General features: G+C 50.0%; 1 protein-coding gene across 1 annotated transcript in view; it reads right to left on the reverse strand.

Moving 5' to 3' along the window:
• The window catches only part of LOC137302296 (growth hormone secretagogue receptor type 1-like), a 30282-nt gene extending 9113 nt beyond the window's left edge, over positions 1 to 21169 (reverse strand). Inside the window, exons 1-3 of the mRNA XM_067971937.1 lie at positions 20434 to 21169; positions 12216 to 12439; positions 10713 to 10830 (exon numbers count right to left, since the gene is read on the reverse strand). Of these exons, the coding sequence (XP_067828038.1) occupies positions 10713 to 10830; positions 12216 to 12439; positions 20434 to 21169 (1078 nt within the window). The remainder of the gene's footprint in view (positions 1 to 10712; positions 10831 to 12215; positions 12440 to 20433) is intronic.
• Positions 21170 to 27117: the final 5948 nt, after the last annotated feature.

A 27117-nucleotide genomic window follows, 5' to 3' on the forward strand; every position in this document is an offset into this window, starting at 1 on the left:
CCTGGAACCATTCTAGTAAATCTCTTCTGCACCCTCTCTAAGGCCTCACATCCTTCCTAAAGTGCGGTGCCCAGAACTGGACACAATATTCCAGTTGTGGCCGAACCAGTGTTTTATAAAGGTTCATCATGACTTCCTTGCTTTTGTACTCGATGCATCTATTTATAAAGCCCATGATCCTGTATGCTTTCTTAACTGCTTTTTCAACCTGTGCTGCTACAGTCAAAGATTTGTGCACATATACCCCCAGGTCCCTCTGTTCCTGCACCTCCTTTAGAATTGTACCATTTAGTTTATATTGCCTCTCCTCATTCTTCCTACCAAAATTATCACTTTGCCCTTCTTTGTGTTAAATTTCATCTGCCATGTGTCTGCCCATTCCACCAGCCTGTCCATGTCCTGCTGAATTTACACAAATTGGGGTTGTATTCTCTAGAGTTTCGAAGGTTAAGGGGTGATCTGATCAAAGTTTATAAGATATTAAGGGGAACAGATAGGGTGGATAGAGAGAAACTATTTCCGCTGGTTGGGGATTCTAGGAGTAGGGGGCACAGTCTAAAAATTAGAGCCAGACCTTTCAGGAGTGAGATTAGAAAACATTTCTACACACAAAGGGTGGTAGAAGTTTGGAACTCTTCCGCAAACGGCAATTGATACTAGCTCAATTGCTAAATTTAAATCTGAGATAGATAGCTTTTTTGGCAACCAAAGGTATTAAGGGATCTGGGCCAAAAGCAGGTATCTGGAGTTAGATCACAGATCAGCCATGATCTTATCAAATGACAGAGCAGGCACGAGGGGCTGAATGGCCTACTCCTGTTCCTATATTCCTATAAGTCTATTACTATCCACCTCACTGTTCACTACCCTTCCAAGTTTTGTGTCATCTGCAAATTTTGAAATTGTGCCCTGTACACCCAAGTCCAAGTCATTAATATGGCACACATACATTTGAACGGTGGACAGGGCCGAAGCCTCATTTCTCATCCTTGTTTTCAAATCCCTCCGTGGCCTCGCCCCCCTCCCTATCGCTGTAACCTCCTCCAGCTCTACAACCCTTCGAGATCTCTGCGTCCCTCCAATTCTGACTTGTCGCACACTCCCTGATTTTCATCGCTCCACCATTGGCGGCCGTGCCTTCAGCTGCCTAGGCCCTAAGCTCTGGAATTCCCTCCCTAAACCTCTCCGCCTCTCTCTCCTCCTTTAAGACACTCCTTAAAACCTACCTCTTTGACCAAGCTCCTGTCCAAATATCTCCTTATGTGGCTCGGTGTCAAATTTTGTCTGATAACTCTGCTGTCAAGTGCCTTGGGGATGTTTTACAATATTAAAGACGCTATATAACGCCAAGCTATTGTAGATTAGGTGCTCAAGTCCTGTCGTGAGACTTGAACCTACATTGAAAGGTGAGAGCACGAACATATCAGTCGAGCTGACAAAGGGGAGCAACTCCCTCCCATCTGGCGTTGTATGGTTTGTGTGAACATAAGAACATAAGAAATAGGAGCAGGAGTAGGCCAATCGGCCCCTTGAGCCTGCTCCGCCGTTCAATAAGATCATGGCTGATCTGATCCTAACCTCAAATCGAAATTCATGTCCAATTTCCTGCCCGCTCCCCGTAACCCCTAATTCCCTTTACTTCCAGGAAACTGTCTATTTCTGTTTTAAATTTATTTAATGATGTCGCTTCCACAGCTTCCTGGGGCAGCAAATTCCACAGACCTACTACCCTCTGAGTGAAGAAGTTTCTCCTCATCTCAGTTTTGAAAGGTCAGCCCCTTATTCTAAGATTATGCCCCCTAGTTCTAGTTTCACCCATCCTTGGGAACATCCTTACCGCATCCACCCGATCAAGCCCCTTCACAATCTTATATGTTTCAATAAGATCGCCTCTCATTCTTCTGAACTCCAATGAGTAGAGTCCCAATCTACTCAACCTCTCCTCATACGTCCACCCCCTCATCCCCGGGATTAACCGAGTGAACCTTCTTTGTACTGCCTCGAGAGCAAGTATGTCTTTTCTTAGGTATGGAGACCAAAACTGTATGCAGTATTCCAGGTGCGGTCTCACCAATACCCTATACCTCTCAATGCACACACCCAGCGAAAAGGAACTGGCCTCTGGTGTCGTAAGGCTGGTGTTTACATTCCCTGTGCACCCCTATCTCGTGGGGAAGGAGGTATCCAGAAACCTGGGGAGGAAAAGCAAACATTGGAAAAATCGGACGAGAATTTAGATTTGAGGTTAGGATCAGATCAGCCATGATCTTATTGAACGGCGGAGCAGGCTCGAAGGGCCGATTGGCCTACTCCTGCTCCTATTTCTTATGTTCTTATCATGAGGACAAAAGAAATGTGTTGATCGAAAGAGTGGTCACATTTTAGAATGCGTGTTTTGAGGTAAGAGGCAATCGATAAGAGAAGATGGTGGAGCCCTGTTGGGTACTCTCGCTGCTCTTGCTCCTCATTCTGCGGGTCAGACGTTTCCGTCGCTGCCAATCGGCATGAAACTGTTTCCAAAGGCAGAGGACACAGATTTAAGGTGATCGGCAAAAGAGCCAGAGGCGACATGAGGAAACATTTTTTTTACGCCAGCGAGTTGTTCTGATCTGGAATGCGCTGCCTGAAAGGGCGGTGGAAGCAGATTCAATAGTAACTTTCAAAATGGAATTGGATAAATTCTTGAAGGGAAAAAGTTTACAGGGCGATGGAGAAAGAGCAGGGGAGTGGGACTAATTGGACAGCTCTTTCAAAGAGCCGGCACAGGCACGACGGGCCGAATGGCCTCCTCCTGTGCTGTATCTACTACGAAACTATGAGATTCTTCGACAGCAGCTCCCAAACCCACGACCTCCACCACCTAGAAGGACAAGGGCAGCGGGTGCAATGGGAACAACATCTCCTCCCAAGTACCGCTCGAAGTCTCACACACACACACACACCATCCCGACTTGGACAAATATCGGCCGTTCCTTCATGGTCGCTCGGTCAAAATCCTGGAATTCCCTCCCTAACAGCATTGTGGGAGCGCCTTCACCACATGGGACTGCAGCGGTTCAAGAGGAAGGCCCATCACCACCTTCTCAAGGGGCAACTAGGGATGGGCACCAAATGCCGGCCTTGCCAGCGACGCCCATGTCCTGAGATTGAATTAAAAAAATAGATGCCTGTTCACATTGTACCACTGAAACAGAACTCTCCCTTCCCCATTCCCCATTTTTACTGCTTTTCAAAAGGAAAGGTGACAAGAAATCAGCAGAGAGCCCAGCCATCGAGGGGAAACCGTGAGGGTTTCCTCACGGGAAGGATGGATGAACTCAGATTAGCCAGGCCGTGTGGCAGAGTCAAGGAAGCTGTTTCTTACCCGACGCTCCCAGTGCCAGTACTGAGGGAGCGCTGCACTGTCAGAGATGCTGTCTTTCGGATGAGACGTTAAACCAAGGACCTGTCTGCCCCTCTCAGGTGGATGTAAAAGATCCCACGGCCACTATTTCGAAGGAGAGCAGGGGGAGTTCTCCCCGGTCTCCTGGCCAATAAATATCCCTCAACCAACATCTCTAACGTCATTTATCACGTTGCTAATTGTGGGATCTTGCTGTGCGCAAATTGGCTGTCGCGTTTCCTACATTACAACAGTGACTACACTTCAAAAGTACTTCATTGGCTGTAAAGATCTTTGGGACGTCCGGAGATCGTGAAAGGCGCTATATAAATGTAAATTCTTTCTTTACCCTGTCAGCAAGTATGGTGTCTGCAGGAAGTGGAGATGGGGAGGTGGTCATGGGGGGTTGTTCGGGGAGGAGGAGGGAGGAAGGTAGCAAAGGGAAAGTAAAATAACTAAAAAATATATATCAGTGCTGCGACACTTTTGGAATTCAAATACTTCCTGTGTTGCTTCTAGAGATTTATGAAGATTATCAGCTGTTATCCTGGGCTTTATGAATAGAGGCATAGAGTACAAAAGCAAGGAAGTTATGCTGAACCTTTATAAAACACTGGTTAGGCCTCAGGTGGACTATTGTGTCCAATTCTGGGCACCACACTTTAGGAAGGATCTTAAAAGCCTTAGAGAGGGTGCAAAGGAGGTTTACCAGAATGGTACCAGGGCTGAGGGACTTCAGTTATGTGGATAGACTGGAGAAGCTGGGATTGTTCTCCTTAGAGCAGAGAAGGTTAAGGGGAGATTTAATAGAGGTGTTCAAAATCATGAAGGGTTTTGATAGAGTAAATGGGGGGAAAATGTCTCCAAGGGCAGGAGGGTCGGTAACCAGAGGACACAGATTCAAGATAATCGGCAAAAGAACCAGAGGGGAGATGAGGAGAAATCGTTTTGTTATAGGAACATAGGAACATCCCAGCTGTAGTGCTGAAGACTTGTGCTCCAGAACTAGCTGCGCCTCAAGCCAAGCTACAGCTACAGCACTGGCATCTACCCGACAATGTGGAAAATTGCCCAGGTATGTCCTGTCCACAAAAAGCAGGACAAATCCAATCCGGCCAATTACCGCCCCATCAGTCTACTCTCAATCATCAGCAAAGTGATGGAAGGTGTCGTCGACATTGCTATCAAGCGGCACTTACTCACCAATAACCTGCTCACCGATGCTCAGTTTGGGTTCCGCCAGGACCACTCGGCTCCAGACCTCATTACAGCCTTGGTCCAAACATGGACAAAAGAGCTGAATTCCAGAGGTGAGGTGAGAGTGACTGCCCTTGACATCAAGGCAGCAATTGACCGAGTGTGGCACCAAGGAGCCCTAGTAAAATTGAAGTCAATGGGAATCGGGGGAAAACTCTCCAGTGGCTGGAGTCATACCTAGCACAAAGGAAGATGGTAGTGGTTGTTGGAGGCCAATCATCTCAGCCCCAGGACATTGCTGCAGGAGTTCCTCAGGGCAGTGTCCGAGGCCCAACCATCTTCAGCTGCTTCATCAATGACCTTCCCTCCATCATAAGGTCAGAAATGGGGATGTTCGCTGACGACTGCACAGTGTTCAGTTCCATTCGCAACCCCTCAAATAATGAAGCAGTCCGAGCCCGCATGCAGCAAGACCTGGACAACATCCAGGCTTGGGCTGATAAGTGGCAAGTAACATTCGCGCCAGATAAGTGCCAGGCAATGACCATCTCCAACAAGAGAGAGTCTAACCACCTCCCCTTGACATTCAACGGCATTACCATCGCCGAATCCCCCACCATCAACATCCTGGGGGTCACCATTGACCAGAGACTTAACTGGACCAGCCATATAAATACTGTGGCTACGAGAGCAGGTCAGAGGCTGGGTATTCTGCGGCGAGTGACTCACCTCCTGACTCCCCAAAGCCTTTCCACCATCTACAAGGCACAAGTCAGGAGTGTGATGGAATACTCTCCACTTGCTTGGATGAATGCAGCTCCAACAACACTCAAGAAGCACGACACCATCCAAGATAAAGCAGCCCGCTTGATTGGCACCCCATCCACCACCCTAAACATTCACTCCCTTCACCACCGGCACACTGTGGCTGCAGTGTGTACCATCCACAGGATGCACTGCAGCAACTCGCCAAGGCTTCTTCGACAGCACCTCCCAAACCCGCGACCTCTACCACCTAGAAGGACAAGAGCAGCAGGCACATGGGAACAACACCACCTGCACGTTCCCCTCCAAGTCACACACCATCCCGACTTGGAAATATATCGCCGTTCCTTCATCATCGCTTGGTCAAAATCCTGGAACTCCCTTCCTAACAGCACTGTGGGAGAACCTTCACCACACGGACTGCAGCGGTTCAAGAAGGCGTCTCACCACCACCTTCTCGAGGGCAATTAGGGATATGCAATAAATGCTGGCCTTGCCAGCGACGCCCACATCCCATGAACGAATAAAAAAAAAGAACAAGAGTAGGCCATTCAGCCCCTCGTGCTTGTTATGATCTGGAATTCACTGCCTGAAAGGGCGGTGGAAGCAGATTCAATAATAACTTTCAAAATGGAATTGGATAAATACTTGAAAAGGAAAAATTTGCAGGGCTTTGGGGAAAGAGAGTGGGACTAATTGGATAACTTTTTCAAAGAGCTGGCACAGGCACAAGGGGCCGAATGGCCTCCCTACGATTCTATGTCCGTGCGTTATTTTATAACTGTTGGAAAATAAACGTGCTTTTAGATAGGTGTTACCATTAAACAACGACAGTGTGCCAATACTTATGGGTAAGTGAAATTATCTTGAGGTAGACAGTGACGTATTGTCTGACTTAACACCAGCGAGAAAATGGGAAAACATGTTTTCAAGCCAATCAGCCAGAACAGAAAGATAAGGTTAAGAAGCAGAGGGGCAAAAGAAATATACTGCCCCGTGAGAAAGCTCAGATCATTCGCAGGAACTGTGGGTCCACTTTTGCCATGTGATAGGAGCTCAGTTTACCACAGCTGGCTGACAAAGATTAAAAAAACAAGAATGGCTTTATTAAGGAAAGGGAGACGATTAGCTGGCTGACGCTCCGAGAGAACAGGACCTGGATTCTGACCCAGATGGGGTGCCCGTGTAGGGAGTACGTGCTGGCTAGGAAGCTCGTAACTTGTCGAAAGATGCGTGTCATAGAATTAAGATCTATCTATGAATGTGATGCTTAGTTAAATTCGGGCGGACTATGGGCCGAATAAATTTATAGACCGAGCGTCCAGTCTTTGTGAGTTTATTGGGTTATCTGACGTGCTGTTTGGTGCACTCCATGGGGATATTATTAAAAATAATGTGATGAGCAAAATGTTGCAATAGGAAAGAAGTGTAACAATTATAGGAAGTGTTAAAAAGAATTTGCATTTATATAGCACCTTTCACGACCTCAGGACGCCCCAAAGACCTTTACAGCCAAAGAAGTACTTTTGAAATGTAGCCGCTGTTGTATTGTAGGGAAACACGGCAGCCAAGTTGCGCACAGCAAGATCCCACAAACAGCAATGGGATAAGTGACCAGTGCTTTTTCGTGATATTGGCCACAACATCGGGCAGAACATCCCTGCTCTTCTTCGAAATAGTGCCTGTGGGATCTTTTACGTCCACCCGAGAGGGCAGACTTGGTTTAATGCCGCATCGGAAAGCTGATGTATCGAGCAGAGTCAGGTATGTTAGTGGAGGAAAGAGAGTCGGTGACAGGACGCAGGTTGGGTTTGAGGGGCAGAAAGGAGACTGAGACGGGGGGGGTTGAAAGTCAAGAACTGGTGTTTGGGAAGTGATGTGGCTGGGTTGGAGGGAGAGGGAGGAGGACTGGGCCTGTGCTGGGCAAAGTACGATTGTGGACAATGGGAAGAAGCAGAGTAGTGTGGAAGATCAGGTGGGAAACAATGAGTAAAGAAAGAATATAGCATCGTTCACCACCTCAGGAAGTCCAAAAGCACTTCACGGCCAATGAAATACTTTACTGTTGTAATGTCGGAAACACAGAAGTCAATTTGCGCACAGCAAGCTCCCACAGACAACAATGTGAGAATCTGTTTTTACTGGTGTTGGTTGAGAGATAAATATTGGCCAGGAAACTGGGGAGACCTCCCGCTGCTGTCTTTTAAATAGCGGTCAAGGCATCTTTTACATCCAGGAGAAAGGGCCTCAGTTTAACACGTCAATCTGAAAGACAGCACCTCCAACAGTGCAGCACTCCCTCAGTAGATCATATGTTGAAGTCTCATGGAGTGGGACCTTCTGACTCAGAGGCAAGACAGCTACCCACTGAGCTAAGGCTAAATAGTACCATGGGTTCCTGTACATCCATTTGAGAGGAACAGACTCTGTTAGCCATCTCATCCGAAAGATGGCACCTCCAACAGTGCTGCACAGGTGAGAATTATACACTCAAGTCTCATGGAGTGGGACTTGAACCCACAAACTTTTGACATCAGAGGCGAGAGTGCGACCCACTGAGCCACCCCGGTCGAAAAGGAGCATAACTGGTTCTTGGCATGCAGGAAGGTGCTGGGGAGAAGGGGAGCAGAGAATGGAGGAGAATGAGAGCGGAGTATGGCAGATAGCAGGGAGCAGAGTACATCGTGGTGAGACAAAGGGAAGCAGGAATTGACACCCAGGGCAGGTACAGCACGGGTTAGATACAGAGTAAAGCTCCCTCTACACTGTCCCATCAAACACTCCCAGGGCAGGTACAGCACGGGTTAGATACAGAGTAAAGCTCCCTCTACACTGTCCCATCAAACACTCCCAGGGCCGGTACAGCACAGGTTAGATGCAAAATAAAGCTTCCTTTAGGCCCGTTCTGACAGTATGCCCAACATTGGTCGCTATATCATACGTCCTTCACTCTATCACTCTGATATAACGATTCACTCCCATCTGATAACGTACGGCTCCCATGTGCCTGAGTGTCAGCTCCTGTCCCGTGTATAGTACGCACCGGGGGGTGAAAAGGAACGATTAGCTCCCACCTGGTGCTGAGGCACAGAAACGTGGAAAGTAAGAGAAAGATTCAGATGAGGGATAAGGTTGTGAAAGATTACTGTTGTTCTCCTTGTGCATGGAAAGCCATTGGTGATGGTGGTGAGAGCTTTTCATCAATTGTGAGGACAAACTGGCCACTTCCCTGAGCACCCGCGGTGAAACGGAGAAAGATCTCCAAACGTCCTATTTAGCAGTCAAGGACTGCCAGCAAGTGTTGCTATGGTTCCGGTCACGGGTCTAGCTTCTGTGCTTTTTAGAGGACACCGTTAATTTTTCAGCATTAGAATAGTTTGGCAACAACACGACTCTTAGGTTCCAGGGCTCTGCTGTGTTCTTGGATTTTAACAGTAACAGACGCACATTAACATTAACCCATTCTTTACCATAGTTACGACCCTCTCCACGGTTACCAAATTAAACGGGGAAATTGAAAGAAACTTCTTTCATTTGTATAGAATCTTACCACATGGCTCGACCATTGGCCGAAGAGCTGGGGGACGAGGAGAAATTGTTTTACAGAGTGAGTTGTCCTGATCTGGAACGCGCTGCCTGAAAGGGCGGTGGAAGCAGATTCAATGATAAATCCAAAAGGGAGTTGGATAAATACTTGAAAAGGAAAAAAAAAAATCCAGGGCAATGGCGAAAGAGCGGGACCAATTGGACAGCTCTTTCAAAGGGGCGGCACTGACACGATGGGCTGAACGGCCTCCTGCGCTGCACGATCCTATGATCTTTCAGGATGGCCCAACTCCTTCACAACCAAGGGTGACCGTTGCTATATAGCTGCATGCCTCAAGGCTATTTTAGCACGCAGTAAGGTCTGTCAAACAGCAGAGGCGAATGGCTGGTTTTGGTGATTGAGGAAAGACTGTTGGCCAGGACACCAGGAGAATCTTCCCAAGTCAATGATGGGGGAAGGCGGGGGGCGGGTGTGAAACAGTCCATCCACCTCGAACCCACTCCATTTCGGTCAGCTGTGACTTAGAAGGTCCAAGGTTCAAGTCCCACTCCAGGCTGACGCTCCTAGTGCCACCACTGAGGGAGTGCTGCACTGTCGCAGGTTCTGTGTTTTGAATGAGAGTTTAAACCGAGACCCCGTCTGCCCCTCTCACGTGGATGTAAAAGATCCCATGGGCACGATTTTAAAGAAGAGTTCTCCCTGAGTGTCCTGGGGCCAATATTTGTCCCTCAACTAACATCACTAAAAAAACAGATTATCTGGTCATTTATCACATTGCTGTTTGTGGGATCTTGCTGTGTGCAAATTGGCTGCCGAGTTTCCTACATCACAACAGTGACTACGCTTTATAAAAGTACTTCATTGGCTAAAGCACTTTGGGACGTCCTGAGGTTGTGGAAGGTGCTTTCACCTGGCAGGTTAGATTAATACCAGCCCATAGAGTATGTGGATTGGATGAAAAAATGGGAGATATAATTACACAATGAATTGTGTTAAACTAGCTAGAGGAGAGATTCACTCATCCTTGTGTTCAGATCCCTGCATGGCCTCTCTATCTCTGTAACCTCCTCCAGCCCTACAACCCTCCGAGATTTCTGCACTGCTTCAATTCCCAAGGTCCTTCACGGGAGCGATTATCAAACAAAATTTGACACCGAGACACATAAGGAGATATTAGGACAGGTGACCAAAGGCTTGGTCAAAGAGGTAGGTTTTAAGGAGCGTCTTAAGGGAGGAGGGAGAGGCGGAGAGGTTTAGGGAGGGAATTCCAGAGCTTAGGGCCTAGGCACCTGAAGGCACGGCCGCCAATGGTGGAGTCAATGATAAACCGGGGGATGCGCAAGAGGCCAGAATTGGAGGAGCGCAGAGATCTCGGATGGTTGTAGGGGCTGGAGGAGGTCACAGAGATAGAGAGGGGGGCGAGGCCTTTGAGGGATTTAAACACAAGGATGAGAATTTTAAAATCGAGGCATTGCTGGACTGGGGAGCCAATGTGGGTCGATGAGCACCTGGGGGTGGGTGACGGGTGAACAGGACTCGGTGGAGTTAGGAAACAGGCAGCAGGGTTTTTTAAAATGAGCACAAATTTACGGAGGGTGCATCATAAATGTGGACATGGGAATTTATGATGGAAATATAAAAATAAGGACACAATGTAAAACTTTAAAATGGAGATTGAATTAAGTCGGTATGCCCTGGTCCATTAGCCTGTTGCCCACGAACTCTTGGGGGGTGATTTTAAACCCCAAGAACGGGTGGGTTGGGGGCGGGCAGGAGTTGAAAACAGTTGTTTTTTGGGTCGCGACTGCAACCCGGCTTTACTTCCGAGTTTGACGTCGACGCGGGAAAGTACAGGCTTCCCACTGGGAATGCCGAGTCCAAAGATTTTGCGGTCGCACGACGAGCGTGGTAATGCCACAGGAGATAGTCGAGGAAGATACTAAGTGGATTAGAAGAGATTCATCCAGCGCATTAATTCGTGCTGAATCCCACCAAGTGGTCTGTTACCCAATTGAGTATCGCCAGAGAAGCAGGATCAGGATGACGATCGAGTTGTTTAAAAACATGAAAGGATGGGATAGGGGAGATAGAAGCTGTTTCCAGCAGTTACGGGGTCAAGAAAGAAGGGCCATAGATACAAGAATCAATGGAAGAGATTTAGAACAGAGGGTAGGAGAAACCTCTTCACACAGAGAGTTGTCTAGGGTTGCCGCAGACACTATTTCTTATTGTTAAGGGTATAGAGGGATATGGAACCAAGGCGGGTGGATGGAGTTGAGAGAAAGATCAGCTCTGATCTAATTGAATGGCGGAACAGGCTCGAGGGGCTGAACGGCCTACTCCTGTTGCTACGTCAACATAGGAACAGCTAGGCTACGGCTGGAGTATTGTGTCTAATTCTGGGCACCGCACTTTAGGAAGGATGTCAAGGCCTTGGAGAGGGTGCAGAGGAGATTTACCAGAATGGTGCCAGGGATGAGGGACTTCAGTTATGTGGAGAGACTGGAGAAGCTGGGATTGTTCTCCTTAGAGCAGAGAAGGTTAAGGGGAGATTTAATAGGGGTGTTCAAAATCAGGAAGGGTTTTGATAGAGTAAATAAGGAGAAACTGTTTCCAGTGGCAGGAGGGTCGGTAACCAGAGGACACAGATTTAAGATAATTGGCAAAAGAACCAGAGGGGGAGATGAGAATTTTTTTTACGCAGCGAGTTGTTCTGATCTGGAACGCGCTGCCTGAAAGGGCGGTGGAAGCAGATTCAATAGTAACTTTCAAAAGGGAATTGGATAAATACTTGAAAGGGAAAAATTTGCAGGGCTGTGGGGAGAGCAGCGGAGAGTGGGACTAATTGGGTAGCTCTTTCAAAGAGCCAGCACAGGCACGATGGACCGAATGGCCTCCTTCTGTGCTCTATGATTCCCCGATTCCATGATTCAGGCTTACATGGGATAGGTGAATGGAGGAAAAAGGGGGCTGATGGGATAGGGGAGCAGGGCAGGTAAACGCGATTGGGACTATTGACTGGGGCCGAGGGTATAGACCGAGACGTTGGGCCGAATGGCCTGTTTCCGTGTCGTAACTTCTACGCGATAAATCAGACTGCTCACCAGAAAAAAAAAGACCTTTAATGAAGAACAGAGTGAGTCTGCTGACGTTTAATTTTTATTTCGGTCTGCCCTCGATTTTGTTTCTTCTGTCGGAGCGGCCTTAGTTTTATTTTCAGACGGTGCTTTCAGAGCCCAGGCCCCAATGGCTGCTCTCGCTGCAGCCCGCCAGGGGTTGCGACCTCCTCCTCCTCCTCCTCCTCCTCTTCCTCCCCGCTCCGGCTTCCCGTAGCCCCAGCAGCTTGCCCGCGGCTGCCCTGTACTTGGCGGACATGAGGTTGTAGAGGACGGGGTTAATGGCGGCGCTGAGGTAGAAGAGCGAGAAGGAGAGGGCGTGCAGGCACTGGCTGACCGTGTACATCTCCGCGCTGCCCCTCGTCAACTGGAAGAGGTTTCGCTCGAGGTGAAAGGGCAACCAGCATAGGATGAAAGCTAGGACGATGACAGCTGTGGCAGAAACAGAAATACCAGATCAACGTCATTTTGGAGCATTGCTTTCTCCTGTTTGATTCTTTCCCTCCTCTGGTGAAGGTGACGGTTCTCCCATTCACCCCTCTACCTGGGCCCCCCCAGTACAGTTCAGCCCCATCCTGACCCGCCATTCAGGGTCGCTCAGCAACCAGGAGGTGAAAGGGTGCCTGACTCTCCCGCCCCTGAGCCAGAGGCGGTGGGCCCCGTCATAGTGCCCTCAAGCCCCGGATCGACCCAGAAGAGCTCAGCCAACTCAGTGGGTCGCACTCTCGCCTCTGAGGCGGAAGGTCGTGGCCCACTCCAGAGGCTTGAGTGCAAAATCCAGGCCGACACTCCCAGTGCGGAAGTGAGGGAACGCTGTACTGTTGGAGGTGCCGTCTTTCGGATGGGACGTTAAACCGAGGCCCTCTCGGGTGGGTGTAAAAGGTCCCATGGCCACCATTGGAAGAAGAGCAGGGGAGTTCTCCTGGGGTCCTGGGCCAAAATTCCACCCTCAGCCAACACCACTTAAAAAAACAGATCATTTGGTCAATATAACGTTGCTGTTTGTGGGATCTTGCTGTGCGCAAATTGGCTGCCGCGTTTCCTACATTACAACAGTGACTACACTTCACAAAGAACTTCAGTGGCTGTAAAACGCTTTGGGACGTCCCGAGGTCTTGGAAGGCGCTATATAAATGCAAGTTCATTCTTTTTTTCTGGCACGTTCCTGCTGACAGTTTAATGATCGAATATGAGATGAAATGATATTTACAGGCTGAGAGCAGACAGAACTCGAACCTCGACTCTGCCCTCTTGCCAACAAAATTAGGTTGCCTCCCCCCCATTTTTGAAATGGATTGTTCCAGTGAATTATGTCAGAGGTCAAGCTGCTAAAGTGAAGATATTCCACCCATGGAATCACAGAAAGTTACGGCACAGAAGGAGGCCATTCGGCCCATTGTGTCTGTGCTGGCCGAAAAAGAGCCACCAGTTTAATCCCACTTTCCAGCACTTGGTCCGTAGCCCTGTAATTTACGGCACTTCGAGTGCACATCCAAGTACTTTTTAAATGAGTTGAGGGTTTCTGCCTCTACCACCCTTTCAGGCAGTGAGTTCCAGACCCCCACCACCCTCTGGGTGAAAAAAATTCTCCTCAGCTCCCCTCTAATCCTTCTACCAAATACTTTAAATCCATGTCCCCTGGTCACTGAATCCTCTGCTCAGGGAAATAGGTCCTCCCTACCCACTCTATCTCGTCCCATCATAATTTTATATACCTCACTTAAATCTCCCCTCAACCTCCTTTGTTCGAAAGAAAACAACCCCAGCCTATCCAATCTTTTCTCATAGCTAAAATTCTCCAGCCCTGGCAACATCCTCGTAAATCTCCTCTGTACCCTCTCTAGTGCAATCACATCTTTCCTGTAAAGTGGTGACCAGAACTGTACGCAGTACTCAAGCTGTGGCCTAACCAATGTTTTATACAGTTCTAGCACAACCTCCCTGCTCTTATATTCTGTGTCTCAGCTAATAAAGGGAAGTATCTCATATACCTTTTTAACCACCTTATCTACCTGTCCTGCTACCTTCAGGGATCTGTGGACATGCATTCCAAGGTCCCTTTGTTCCTCTACAACTCTCAGTATCCTCCCATTTATTGTGTACTCACTTGCCTTGTTTGCCCTCTCCAAATGCATTAACTCACACTTCTCTGGATTGAATTCCATTTGCCACTTTTCTGCCCACCTGACCAGTCCATTGATATTTTCCTGCAGTCTACAGCTTTCCTCCTCACCATCAACTACATGGCCAATTTTTGTATCATCTGCAAACTTCTTGATCAAGCCCCCCACATTGAAGTCTAAATCATTAATATATACCACAAAAAGCAAGGGGCCTAGTACGGAGCCTTGCGGAACCCCACTGGAAACAGCCTTCCAGTCGCAAAAGTCCCATCAACCATTACCCTTTGCTTCCTGCCACTGAGCCAGTTTTGGACCCAACTAGCTACTTTCCCTTGAATCCCATGGGCTTTTACTTTTGTGACCAGTCTGCCATGTGGGACCTTGTCAAAAGCCTTGCTAAAATCCACGTGCACTACATCAAACGCGTTACCCTCATCGACCCTCCTTGTTACCTGCTCAAAAAATTCAGTCAAGTTAGTGAGACACGACCTTCCATTAACAAATCCATGCTGACTGTGCTCGATTAACCCGTGCCTTTCTAAATGACGATTTATGCTGTCCCTCAGAATTGATTCCAGTAATTTGCCCACCACCGAGGTTAGACTGACTGGCCTATAATTACTCAGTCTATCTTTTTCTCCCTTTTTAAACAACGGTACAACTTTAGCAGTCCTCCAATCCTCTGGCACCACGCACGTAGCCAGGGAGGATTGGAAAATGATGGTCAGAGCCTCTGCTATTTCCTCCCTTGCTTCTCTTAACAGCCTGGGATACATTTCATCCAGGCCTGGCGATTTATCTACTTTAAAAGATGCTAAACCCTTTTAATACTTCCTCTCTCATTATGTTTATCCCATCCAGTACTTCACACTCCTCCTCCTTAAATACAATCTCTGCATCGTCCCCCTCTTTTGTGAAGACAGATGCAAAGTATTCATTAAGAATCATACCTGCACCTTCCACCTCCACACTTTGGTTACCTTTATGGTCTCTAGTAAGCCCTACTCTTTCCTTAGTTATCCTCTTGCTCTTTATGTATTTATAAAACACTTTTGCGTTTTCCCTAATTTTACTTGTCAGTATTTTTTCATGCCCTCTCTTTACTTTCCTAATTTCCTTTTAAATTTTACCCCTGCACTTTCTATAATCCTCTAGGCTTTCTGCAGTATTGAGCTCTCGATGTCTGACATAAGCTTCCCTTTTTTTGCCTTATCTTATCCTGTATGCTCCTTGTCATCCAGGGGGCTCCCACCCTTTTTCTTTGTGGGAACATGTTTACTTTGAATCCCTTGAATCTCCCCCTTGAATGCCTCCCACTGCTCTGACACTGATTTACCTTCAAGTAGCTGTTTCCAGTCCACTTTTGCTAAATCACTTCTCAGCTTAGTAAAATTTGCCTTTCCCCAACTTCGAACTTTTACTCCTGTTCTATCTTTGTCCCTTTTTATAACTGTGCGAAATCTGACTGAATTATGTATCGAACTGAACTCATGACACAATCAGTGGCAGAGTCAATTTGTGAGAGCGAGCAACATGAATTTTGCAGGAAATATTTTCTGAACTGCAGACCCTGGAGTTTTATCGAATTAAATGGACACGGCCAGAGAACATGTTTTCACAGATGGATGGAGCGTGTTTATACAGATAGCCAAATAAAAGCTCCGACAGTATATTTAGCCTGTCGCATCTCGTTCTCGAAATGCTGGAGGAACAGATGGTTCTTAAAATTTTATTTTGTGTCCAAAAAGGTAAAGATGTTAGTTTTGGGGTTTGGAATCATTTCAGACAATGCGTGTCAGCATCAAGCATTCTCAGGTCAGGTACAGCATGGGGTAGGTACAGAGTGAACCTCTCTCTACACTGTCCCGTCAAACACTCCCAGGGCAGGTACAGCACGGGTTAGATACAGAGTAAAGCTCCCTCCACACCGTCCCGTCAAACACTCCCAGGGCAGGTACAGCACGGGTTAGATACAGAGTAAAGCTCCCTCTACACTGTCCCATCAAACACTCCCAGGGCAGGTACAGCACGGGTTAGATACAGAGTAAAGCTCCCTCTACACTGTCCCATCAAACACTTCCAGGGCACGTACAGCACAGGTTAGATACAGAGTAAAGCTCCCTCTACACTGTCCCCATCAAACACTCCCAGGGCAGGTACAGCACGGGTTAGATACAGAGTAAAGCTCCCTCCACACCGTCCCGTCAAACACTCCCAGGGCAGGTACAGCACGGATTAGGTACAGAGTAAAACTCCCTCTACAATGTCCCATCAAACACTTCCAGGGCACGTACAGCACAGGTTAGATACAGAGTAAAGCTCCCTCTACACCGTCCCATCAAACACTCCCAGGGCAGGTACAGCACGGGTTAGATACAGGGTAAAACACCCTCTACACTGTCCCATCAAACACTCCCAGGGCAGGTACAGCACAGGTTAGATACAGAGTAAAGCTCCCTCTACACTATCCCATTAAACAATCCCAGGGCAGGTACAGCACGGGTTAGATACAGAGTAAAGCTCCCTCTACACTGTCCCATCAAACACTCCCAGGGCAGGTACAGCACGGGTTCGAAACAGAGTAAAGCTCCCTCTACACTGTTCCATCAAACACTCCCAGGGCAGGTACAGCACGGGTTAGATACAGAGTAAAGCTCCCTCTACACTGTCCCATCAAACACTCCCAGGGCAGGTACAGCACGGGTTCGAAACAGAGTAAAGCTCCCTCTACACTGTTCCATCAAACACTCCCAGGGCAGGTACAGCACGGGTTAGATACAGAGTAAAGCTCCCTCTACACTGTCCCATCAAACACTCCCAGGGCAGGTACAGCACGGGTTAGATACAGAGTAAAGCTCCCTCTACACTGTCCCAACAAACACTCCCAGGGCAGGTACAGCACGGGTTAGATACAGAGTAAAGCTCCCTCTACACTGTCCCATCAAACACTCCCAGGGCAGGTACAGCACGGGTTAGATACAGAGTAAAGCTCCCTCTACACTGTCCCATCAAACGCTCCCAGGGCAGGTACAGTATGGGTTAGATACAGAGTAAAGCTCCCTCTACACTGTCCTAACAGTGTGCCCATCCCCCAACCTCAGAATTGCGCTCCAAATGTGCCAATTTTCATTTCACGCACCAGGAAGCACGTGGTTTTTTGGAGTGAGATTTCCCATTTGTTGCTAGTTAATGGTGAATCGATGGTGCTTTTGTGCTGTAGCCTTGGACCTACTGGGAACTGAACTGGAACCGTTGAAACTCATTTCCTGGACCGATATACTGCAAGAGTGAGTGTGCCCTTGTGGACGTCCACAAATATAAAAAATCCCGATGGGGTGATATCGTCAAATTGAGTCTCAACCTCCTGGAACAAAGAAGAAAAGATCTTGCATTTATATAGCGCCTTTCACAACCTCAGGACGTCCCAAAATGCTTTACAGCCAATGAAGTGCTTTTTGAGGTGTAGTCACTGTTGTAATGTAGGAAACGCGGCAGCCAATTTGCGCACAGCAAGATCCCACAAACAGTAAAGTGATAATGACCAGATCATCTGTGTTTTGTGATGATGGATGAGGGATAAATATCGGCCCAGGACACCGGGGAGAACTCCCCCTGTCATGGGATCTTTTATGTCCACCAGAGAGGGGCAGACGGGGCCTTGGTTTAATGTCTCATCCAAAAGACGGCACCTCCAACAGTGCAGCACTCCCTCACACTTTCCACTATCAGGGGGAGCCCCATTCTCTTAAAGGGATGATGTCTCTTCAAATCTCTTAAAGGTAGCCAGTACCTGTTATTTGCTAAAAATAACAGTCTGCTGTCTGCACGGAGTCTGAACGGAGATCAGACATCGCGCACGTAAAACACAGATGCAGGTCCCGTCCCTATGTTTACACACTGATGAGTTATGGTGAAACATTGAATAAAGGTTGCGCACTCCTAAATCCCACATCCTCCAATCTGCACACCGGACCTCACCAATCTGCCGATCTGAGTTTGTACCAGGCCTGCGAGAGTGCATGCACCAAGGCTCTCTGCTGATGTACTAGAGGCCTTGGTGCAAGAGGTGGACAGAAGGAGGGACATCCTATATCCATGGGGGAGGGAGAGGGGGCGTTGCAAGAGGCCCTCCAGACATACATCCAAAAGGCAGTGGGAGGCAGCGGGGGATGAAGTCAATGCCAGGCGCACAGCATCATGAACATGGATACAGTACAGGAAGAAGTTCAATGCTTTGACATGAGTGGTCAAGGTAAGTGAGGTCAACTGTCAAGTGGCGTCTCCTACCAACTACACCACTAGCCCCATCCATTGCTCCACCCACTCCACCCCCCATCACCCACATACCAACAAACTCTTTCCATCAGTACTCAACTCTGCCAATCAGATGCTTCCTCTCACCCTCACACATTACCACTGTTGCAAGTCGCCCACCCACAACTCACAGGCCACACACACTGGCAGCTATTCAACCATGACAGGCACATCACCCAGACACACGTCCCGCTTTCTTGCAGGAGAAGATGGCGCATATCAGGAGGCAGCAAGCGGCAGCGGCATTCAGCCCTTCGAACTTTTTCCGCCATTCAATGAGATCAGGGTGGACCTGTGACCTAACTCCATATACCCGCCTTAGCCCCGTGTCCCTTAATACCCTTGGTTCACAGAAATCTATCAGTCTCAGATTTAGAATTCACAATTGAGCTAGCATCAACTGCCGTTTGCAGAAGAGCGTTCCAAACTTCTCCCAACCTTTGCATGTAGAAGCATTTCTGAGCTTCACTCCTGCACGTCCTGGCTCTAAATGTTCGGCTATGTCCCCGCGTCCTAATATTCAAGTGTAGGAGACCTCCAAAAACAGTTACAAATGTCTGGGCAGCCAGAAGCAATAATCCAGCCACTAACCTGTAAATCCTGCATGGTCCCTTTAAATAGCGCCGGTGGGGGGGTCCTCCAGGCACTCTAAGACACGTTCAGACGGTCGGGGTTAAGACTGTGCGTTGAGTTGAGCGTTAAGTCCCAAAATGGTGTCTATCACTTTAAATCAGCCATTTTCTCCTTACTTTACAAGCTGCCGGCGTTCGGTATTTGAGCATGCGCCAATACCTATACCAAGATGGCGTCCGGCGCATGTCACACTGGCAACGTGCCATCTTGGCACTTCGGGAGGCCGTGTGACGCCGAAACAATGGGCGTCACACGGCCCAATTTCTAGCCCTGGGTGTCCAGACCGATCAGAGAGCCCCAGTCGCTCCCCTTGGCTGCGATCACCTAACTCTGCACTCGTCAGGGGGACTGGGCTGGAGCGTTCCTGGTCCGTATGTCTCGGCGCTATACCAAGGCGGTGTTTGTACCTACGATGCCATCGGGGTTAATCGTGCGTACGATGGAACAATCAGACACCCCCGGAGCGTGCCCTCGGTTCATAACGCAAGTTGGGACCGAGCTGGCATCGTAGAAAACGAGAGCAAATCTCCAGGGCCGTATTGGTCTCCGCTCAGTGGGGTCGCACTCTGGCCTCTGAGTCACAGTGGCTGTAGGTTCAAATCCCACTCCAGACACTTGAGTACAAAATCCAGGCTGACACTCCCGCTACTGAGGGAGTGCTTTGCTGTTGGAGGTGCCGTCTTTTGGATGGGACGTTAAACCGAGGCCCTGTCTGCCTGCTCAGGTGGATGTAAAAGAGCAGGGGAGTCCTAGCCAGCATTATCCCTCAACCAACACCTAAAAACGGACCGTCTGGTCATTATCACATTGCTGTTTGTGGGATCTTGCTGTGCGCAAATTGGCTGCTGCGTTTCCCACTTTACAACAGTGACTACTTCAAATTTCATCGGCTGTAAAGCGCTTTGGGACGTGAAAGGGGCTATACAAATACAAGTTTTCCTTTCTTCCGACCCTCTCAATGGGCTGTTATCCGGGGAGACACACGAGGCCACGTCACATTTTGTAGATGCTAGCCTGAGAATCTCACCGTCCCTTTCGTTACGACGAGCGGACTCAGTCAGGTTTTCGGACTTTAACGAGCGAGGGGGAGGGAGCGAGACCTCTCTATCTGACGATAGATGGCTTTATGGCAACCAAAGGTATTAAGGGATATGGGCCAAAGGCAGGTATTTGGAGCTAGATCACAGATCAGCCGTGATCTTATCAAATGGCGGAGCGGGCACGAGGGGCTGAATGGCCTGCTCCTGTTCCTACGTTCCTATACACAACCTAGGATGGAGCGTGTGGCGGTAAGGTGGGTGGGGGTGTGAGGGAAGGGTTGTGGGGTGACGGGGGATGAGTGGTGAGGCTGCTTACCCAGCATCTTGACAGTCCGCCTGCTGCTCCTGTCCCCGTGGGCCCTCGGCCTCCTCCACAACTTCCGCCCTATCAGCCCGTAGAGGACGGTGAGGCAGCAGGCAGGCACGAAGAAGTAGAGGCTGGAGACCCAGACCATGGCGCCCAGGAGGCCCGAGCGCACGGCGTACTCAGTGCACTTGCACTCGCTGGTGCGGGCCGGGTCGGTGCCGTTCTCCGACTCCACTCCCACCAGGGCCAAGACCGGCCCGGCGCTGGCCAGGGCCGCAGTCCACAGGGCCAGGATGACGGCCCTGGCCCTTGACCTGGTGACCAACACCTTGGCCTTGAGGGGGAAGCAGACGGCCAGGTAGCGTTCCACGCTCAGCGCGGTGATGTGGAGGGCTGAGCCGTAGGTGCAGCCCTCGCTGACAAACTGGGACAGCTTGCAGAGCAGGCCGCCCAGGCCCCAGGGCCGGTGCCTCCAGATCTTGCAGAGGTCGAGCGGCATGCCCAGGAAGATCAGGAGGTCGGCCAGGGCCATGCTGGACAGGTAGAGGTTGGTGGTGGTCCTCATCTCCTTGTACCGAGACACCAGCAGGACGGTCATGACGTTGCCAGCCACGCCGACGGCAAAGAGCAGGACGCAGACTGCGGTCACCCCCACCAGGACGGGGGCTGGGAAGAGGCCTTGCGGGAGATCGCGGAGTCGGCTGGAGCCGGCTTCGGCCGGGTAGGTGGGCAACAGGCTCTTCATCGCGGTGCAGCTCGTCGTGTCGAGCGAACGGTCCTCCTCGCCAGAACGAGCGGCTCCCCCGCCCTCCCTCCGCCAACCGTACAGTCTCCAGCCGGCTCAGTACATTGTCCGAAGGCTCGCTCGAGGAGGCCGAGGGCTCGATTACGATGTGAACCGGGCGTTTCGCCCGACGGTTTTCAATGTTGCCACATCCGTGCGCGAAGGAACCAGCCCGGGTCGAATTATTGCCGTAAAGCAGTCGCTCTGTGAAGAGGTGGTATCAATTAGTACATCATTAATTCAAAAAGCAAATCGAAAATGAATTGACATGATTAACGATTGAACGGATTTTGCAAGGTCGAGGGGTCAGTTTCTGTCAGTGATGTTTCAGGAGGGACTCTATGGGTCAGTTTCTGTCAGTGATGGGACAGGAGGGACTCTATGGGTCAGTTTCTGTCAGTGATGGGACAGGAGCGACTCTATGGGCCAGTTTCTGTCAGTGATGGGACAGGAGAGACTCCATGGGTCAGTTTCTGTCAGTGATGGGACAGGAGGGACTCGATGGGTCAGTTTCTGTCAGTGATAGGACAGGAGAGACTCTATGGGCCAGTTTCTGTCAGTGATGGGACAGGAGAGACTCTATGGGCCAGTTTCTGTCAGTGATGGGACAGGATGGACTCCATGGGTCAGTTTCTGTCAGTGATGGGACAGGAGGGACTCGATGGGTCAGTTTCTGTCAGTGATGTTTCAGGAGGGACTCGATGGGTCAGTTTCTGTCAGTGACGGGACAGGAGGGACTCGATGGGTCAGTTTCTGTCAGTGATAGGACAGGAGGGACTCTATGGGTCAGTTTCTGTCAGTGATGGGACAGGAGGGACTCGATGGGTCAGTTTCTGTCAGTGATGGGACAGGAGGGACTCTATGGGTCAGTTTCTGTCAGTGATGGGACAGGAGAGACTCTATGGGTCAGTTTCTGTCAGTGATGGGACAGGAGAGACTCTATGGGTCAGTTTCTGTCAGTGATGGGACAGGAGGGACTCTATGGGTCAGTTTCTGTCAGTGATGGGACAGGAGGGACTCTATGGGTCAGTTTCTGTCAGTGATGGGACAGGAGGAACTCTATGGGTCAGTTTCTGTCAGTGATGGGACAGGAGAGACTCTATGGGTCAGTTTCTGTCAGTGATGGGACAGGAGAGACTCTATGGGTCAGTTTCTGTCAGTGATGGGACAGGAGAGACTCGATGGGTCAGTTTCTGTCAGTGATGGGACAGGAGGGACTCTATGGGTCAGTTTCTGTCAGTGATGGGACAGGAGGAACTCTATGGGTCAGTTTCTGTCAGTGATGGGACAGGAGGGACTCTATGGGTCAGTTTCTGTCAGTGATGGGACAGGAGGAACTCTATGGGTCAGTTTCTGTCAGTGATGGGACAGGAGAGACTCTATGGGTCAGTTTCTGTCAGTGATGGGACAGGAGAGACTCTATGGGTCAGTTTCTGTCAGTGATGGGACAGGAGAGACTCGATGGGTCAGTTTCTGTCAGTGATGGGACAGGAGGAACTCTATGGGTCAGTTTCTGTCAGTGATGGGACAGGAGAGACTCTATGGGTCAGTTTCTGTCAGTGATGGGACAGGAGAGACTCTATGGGTCAGTTTCTGTCAGTGATGGGACAGGAGGGACTCTATGGGTCAGTTTCTGTCAGTGATGGGACAGGAGGGACTCTATGGGTCAGTTTCTGTCAGTGATGGGACAGGAGGGACTCTATGGGTCAGTTTCTGTCAGTGATGGGACAGGAGGGACTCTGTGGGTCAGTTTCTGTCAGTGATGGGACAGGAGAGACTATATGGGTCAGTTTCTGTCAGTGATGGGACAGGAGGGACTCGATGGGTCAGTTTCTGTCAGTGATGGGACAGGAGGGACTCTATGGGTCAGTTTCTGTCAGTGATGGGACAGGAGAGACTCTACGGGTCAGTTTCTGTCAGTGATGGGACAGGAGGGACTCGATGGGTCAGTTTCTGTCAGTGATGGGACAGGAGGGACTCGATGGGTCAGTTTCTGTCAGTGATGGGACAGGAGGGACTCTATGGGCCAGTTTCTGTCAGTGATGGGACAGGAGGGACTCGATGGGTCAGTTTCTGTCAGTGATGGGACAGGAGGGACTCGATGGGTCAGTTTCTGTCAATGATGGGACAGGAGGGACTCTATGGGTCAGTTTCTGTCAGTGATGGGACAGGAGGGACTCGATGGGTCAGTTTCTGTCAGTGATGGGACAGGAGAGACTCTATGGGTCAGTTTCTGTCAGTGATGGGACAGGAAGGACTCTATGGGTCAGTTTCTGTCAGTGATGGGACAGGAGGGACTCTGTGGGCCAGTTTCTGTCAGTGATGGGACAGGAGGGACTCGATGGGTCAGTTTCTGTCAGTGATGGGACAGGAGGGACTCGATGGGTCAGTTTCTGTCAGTGATGGGACAGGAGAGACTCTATGGGCCAGTTTCTGTCAGTGATGGGACAGGAGGGACTCGATGGGTCAGTTTCTGTCAGTGATGGGACAGGAGGGACTCGATGGGTCAGTTTCTGTCAGTGATGGGACAGGAGGGACACTATGGGTCAGTTTCTGTCAGTGATGGGACAGGAGGGACTCTATGGGCCAGTTTCTGTCAGTGATGGGACAGGAGGGACTCGATGGGTCAGTTTCTGTCAGTGATGGGACAGGAGAGACTCTATGGGTCAGTTTCTGTCAGTGATGGGACAGGAGGGACTCTATGGGTCAGTTTCTGTCAGTGATGGGACAGGAGGGACTCGATGGGTCAGTTTCTGTCAGTGATGGGACAGGAGGGACTCTGTGGGTCAGTTTCTGTCAGTGATGGGACAGGAGAGACTCTATGGGTCAGTTTCTGTCAGTGATGGGACAGGAGAGACTCTATGGGTCAGTTTCTGTCAGTGATAGGACAGGAGGGACTCCATGGGTCAGTTTCTGTCAGTGATGGGACAGGAGGGACTCCATGGGTAAGTTTCTGTCAGTGATGGGACAGGAGGGACTCCATGGGTCAGTTTCTGTCAGTGATGGGACAGGAGGGACTCCATGGGTCAGTTTCTGTCAGTGATGGGACAGGAGTGACTCCATGGGTCAGTTTCTGTCAGTGATGGGACAGGAGGGACTCCATGGGTCAGTTTCTGTCAGTGATGGGACAGGAGGGACTCCATGGGTCAGTTTCTGTGAGTGATGGGACAGGAGGGACTCTATGGGTCAGTTTCTGTCAGTGATGGGACAGGAGGGACTCTATGGGTCAGTTTCTGTCAGTGATGGGACAGGAGTGACTCCATGGGTCAGTTTCTGTCAGTGATGGGACAGGAGGGACTCCATGGGTCAGTTTCTGTCAGTGATGGGACAGGAGGGACTCCATGGGTCAGTTTCTGTGAGTGATGGGACAGGAGGGACTCTATGGGTCAGTTTCTGTCAGTGATGGGACAGGAGGGACTCCATGGGTCAGTTTCTGTGAGTGATGGGACAGGAGGGACTCCATGGGTCAGTTTCTGTGAGTGATGGGACAGGAGGGACTCGATGGGTCAGTTTCTTTTTTTTTATTCGTTCATGGGATGTGGGCGTCGCTGGTGAGGCCGTCATTTATTGCCCATCCCTAATTGCCCTTGAGAAGGTGGTGGTGAGACGCCTTCTTGAACCGCTGCAGTCCGTGTGGTGAAGGTTCTCCCACAGTGCTGTTAGGAAGGGAGTTCCAAGATTTTGACCCAGCGACGATAAAGGAACGGCGATATATTTCCAAGTTGGGATGGTGTGTGACTTGGAGGGGAACGTGCAGGTGGTGTTGTTCCCATGTGCCTGCTGCTCTTGTCCTTCTAGGTGGTAGAGGTCGCTGGTTTGGGAGGTGCTGTCGAAGAAGCCTTGGCGAGTTGCTGCAGTGCATCCTGTGGATGGTACACACTGCAGCCACGGTGCGCCGGTGGTGAAGGGAGTGAATGTTTAGGGTGGTGGATGGGGTGCCAATCAAGCGGGCTGCTTTGTCCTGGATGGTGTCGAGCTTCTTGAGTGTTGTTGGAGCTGCACTCATCCAGGCAAGTGGAGAGTATTCCATCACACTCCTGACTTGTGCCTTGTAGATGGTGGAAAGGCTTTGGGGAGTCAGGAGGTGAGTCACTCGCCGCAGAATACCCAGCCTCTGACCTGCTCTCGTAGCCACAGTATTTATGTGGCTGGTCCAGTTAAGTTTCTGGTCAATGGTGACCCCCAGGATGTTGATGGTGGGGGATTCGGCGATGGTAATGCTGTTGAATGTCAAGGGGAGGTGGTTGGACTCTCTCTTGTTGGAGATAGTCATTGCCTGGCACTTGTCTGGCGCGAATGTTACTTGCCACTTATCAGCCCAAGCCTGGATGTTGTCCAGGTCTTGCTGCATGCAGGCTCGGACTGCTTCATTATCTGAGGGGTTGCAAATGGAACTGAACACTGTGCAATCATCAGCGAATATCCCCATTTCTGACCTTATGATGGAGGGAAGTTCATTGATGAAGCAGCTGAAGATGGTTGGGCCTAGGACACTGCCCCGAGGAACTCCTGCAGCAATGTCCTGGGGCTGAGATGATTGGCCTCCAACAACCACTACCATCTTCCTTTGTGCTGGGTATGACTCCAGCCACTGGAGAGTTTTCCCCCTGATTCCCATTGACTTCAATTTAACGAGGGCTCCTTGGTGCCACACTCGGTCAAATGCTGCCTTGAGGTCAAGGGCAGTTACTCTCACCACACCTCTGGAATTCAGCTCTTTTGACCATGTTTGGACCAAGGCTGTCATGAGGTCTGGAGCCGATGGGGCAGAAGGGAGTCTATGGGTCAGTTTCTGTCAGTGATGGGACAGGAGGGACTCGATGGGACAGTTTCTGTCAGAGATGGGATAGGATGGTCTCCATGGGTCAGTTTCTGTCAGTGATGTTTCAGGAGGGACTCTGTGCATCATTTTCTGTCAGAGATGGGATAGGAGGGACTCGATGGGTCATTTTCTGTCAGCGATGGGACAGGAGGGACTCGATGGGTTAGTTTCTGTCAGTGATGGGACAGGAGGGACTCCATGGGTCAGTTTCCGTCAGTGATGGGACAGGAGGAACTCTATGGGTCAGTTTCTGTCAGTGATGGGACAGGAGGGACTCTATGGGTCAGTTTCTGTCAGTGATGGGACAGGAGGGACTCTGTGGGTCAGTTTCTGTCAGTGATGGGACAGGAGAGACTCTATGGGTCAGTTTCTGTCAGTGATGGGACAGGAGGGACTCGATGGGTCAGTTTCCGTCAGTGATGGGACAGGAGGAACTCTATGGGTCAGTTTCTGTCAGTGATGGGACAGGAGAGACTCTACGGGTCAGTTTCTGTCAGTGATGGGACAGGAGGGACTCTGTGGGTCAGTTTCTGTCAGTGATGGGACAGGATGGACTCTATGGGTCAGTTTCTGTCAGTGATGGGACAGGAGGGACTCTGTGGGTCAGTTTCTGTCAGTGATGTTTCAGGAGGGACTCGATGGGTCAGTTTCTGTCAGTGATGGGACAGGAAGGACTCTATGGGTCAGTTTCTGTCAGTGATGGGACAGGAGGGACTCTATGGGTCAGTTTCTGTCAGTGATGGGACAGGAGAGACTCCATGGGTCAGTTTCTGTCAGTGATGGGACAGGAGGGACTCGATGGGTCAGTTTCTGTCAGTGATGGGACAGGAGGGACTCGATGGGTCAGTTTCTGTCAGTGATGGGACAGGCGAGACTCTATGGGTCAGTTTCTGTCAGTGATGGGACAGGAGAGACTCTATGGGTCAGTTTCTGTCAGTGATGGGACAGGAGGGACTCGATGGGTCAGTTTCTGCCAGTGATGGGACAGGAGGGACTCGATGGGTCAGTTTCTGTCAGTGATGGGACAGGAGGGACTCTATGGGTCAGTTTCTGTCAGTGATGGGACAGGATGGACTCTATGGATCAG

Source organism: Heptranchias perlo, chromosome 35 (assembly GCF_035084215.1).
Source record: "Heptranchias perlo isolate sHepPer1 chromosome 35, sHepPer1.hap1, whole genome shotgun sequence".
NCBI classification, from domain to species: domain Eukaryota; kingdom Metazoa; phylum Chordata; class Chondrichthyes; order Hexanchiformes; family Hexanchidae; genus Heptranchias; species Heptranchias perlo.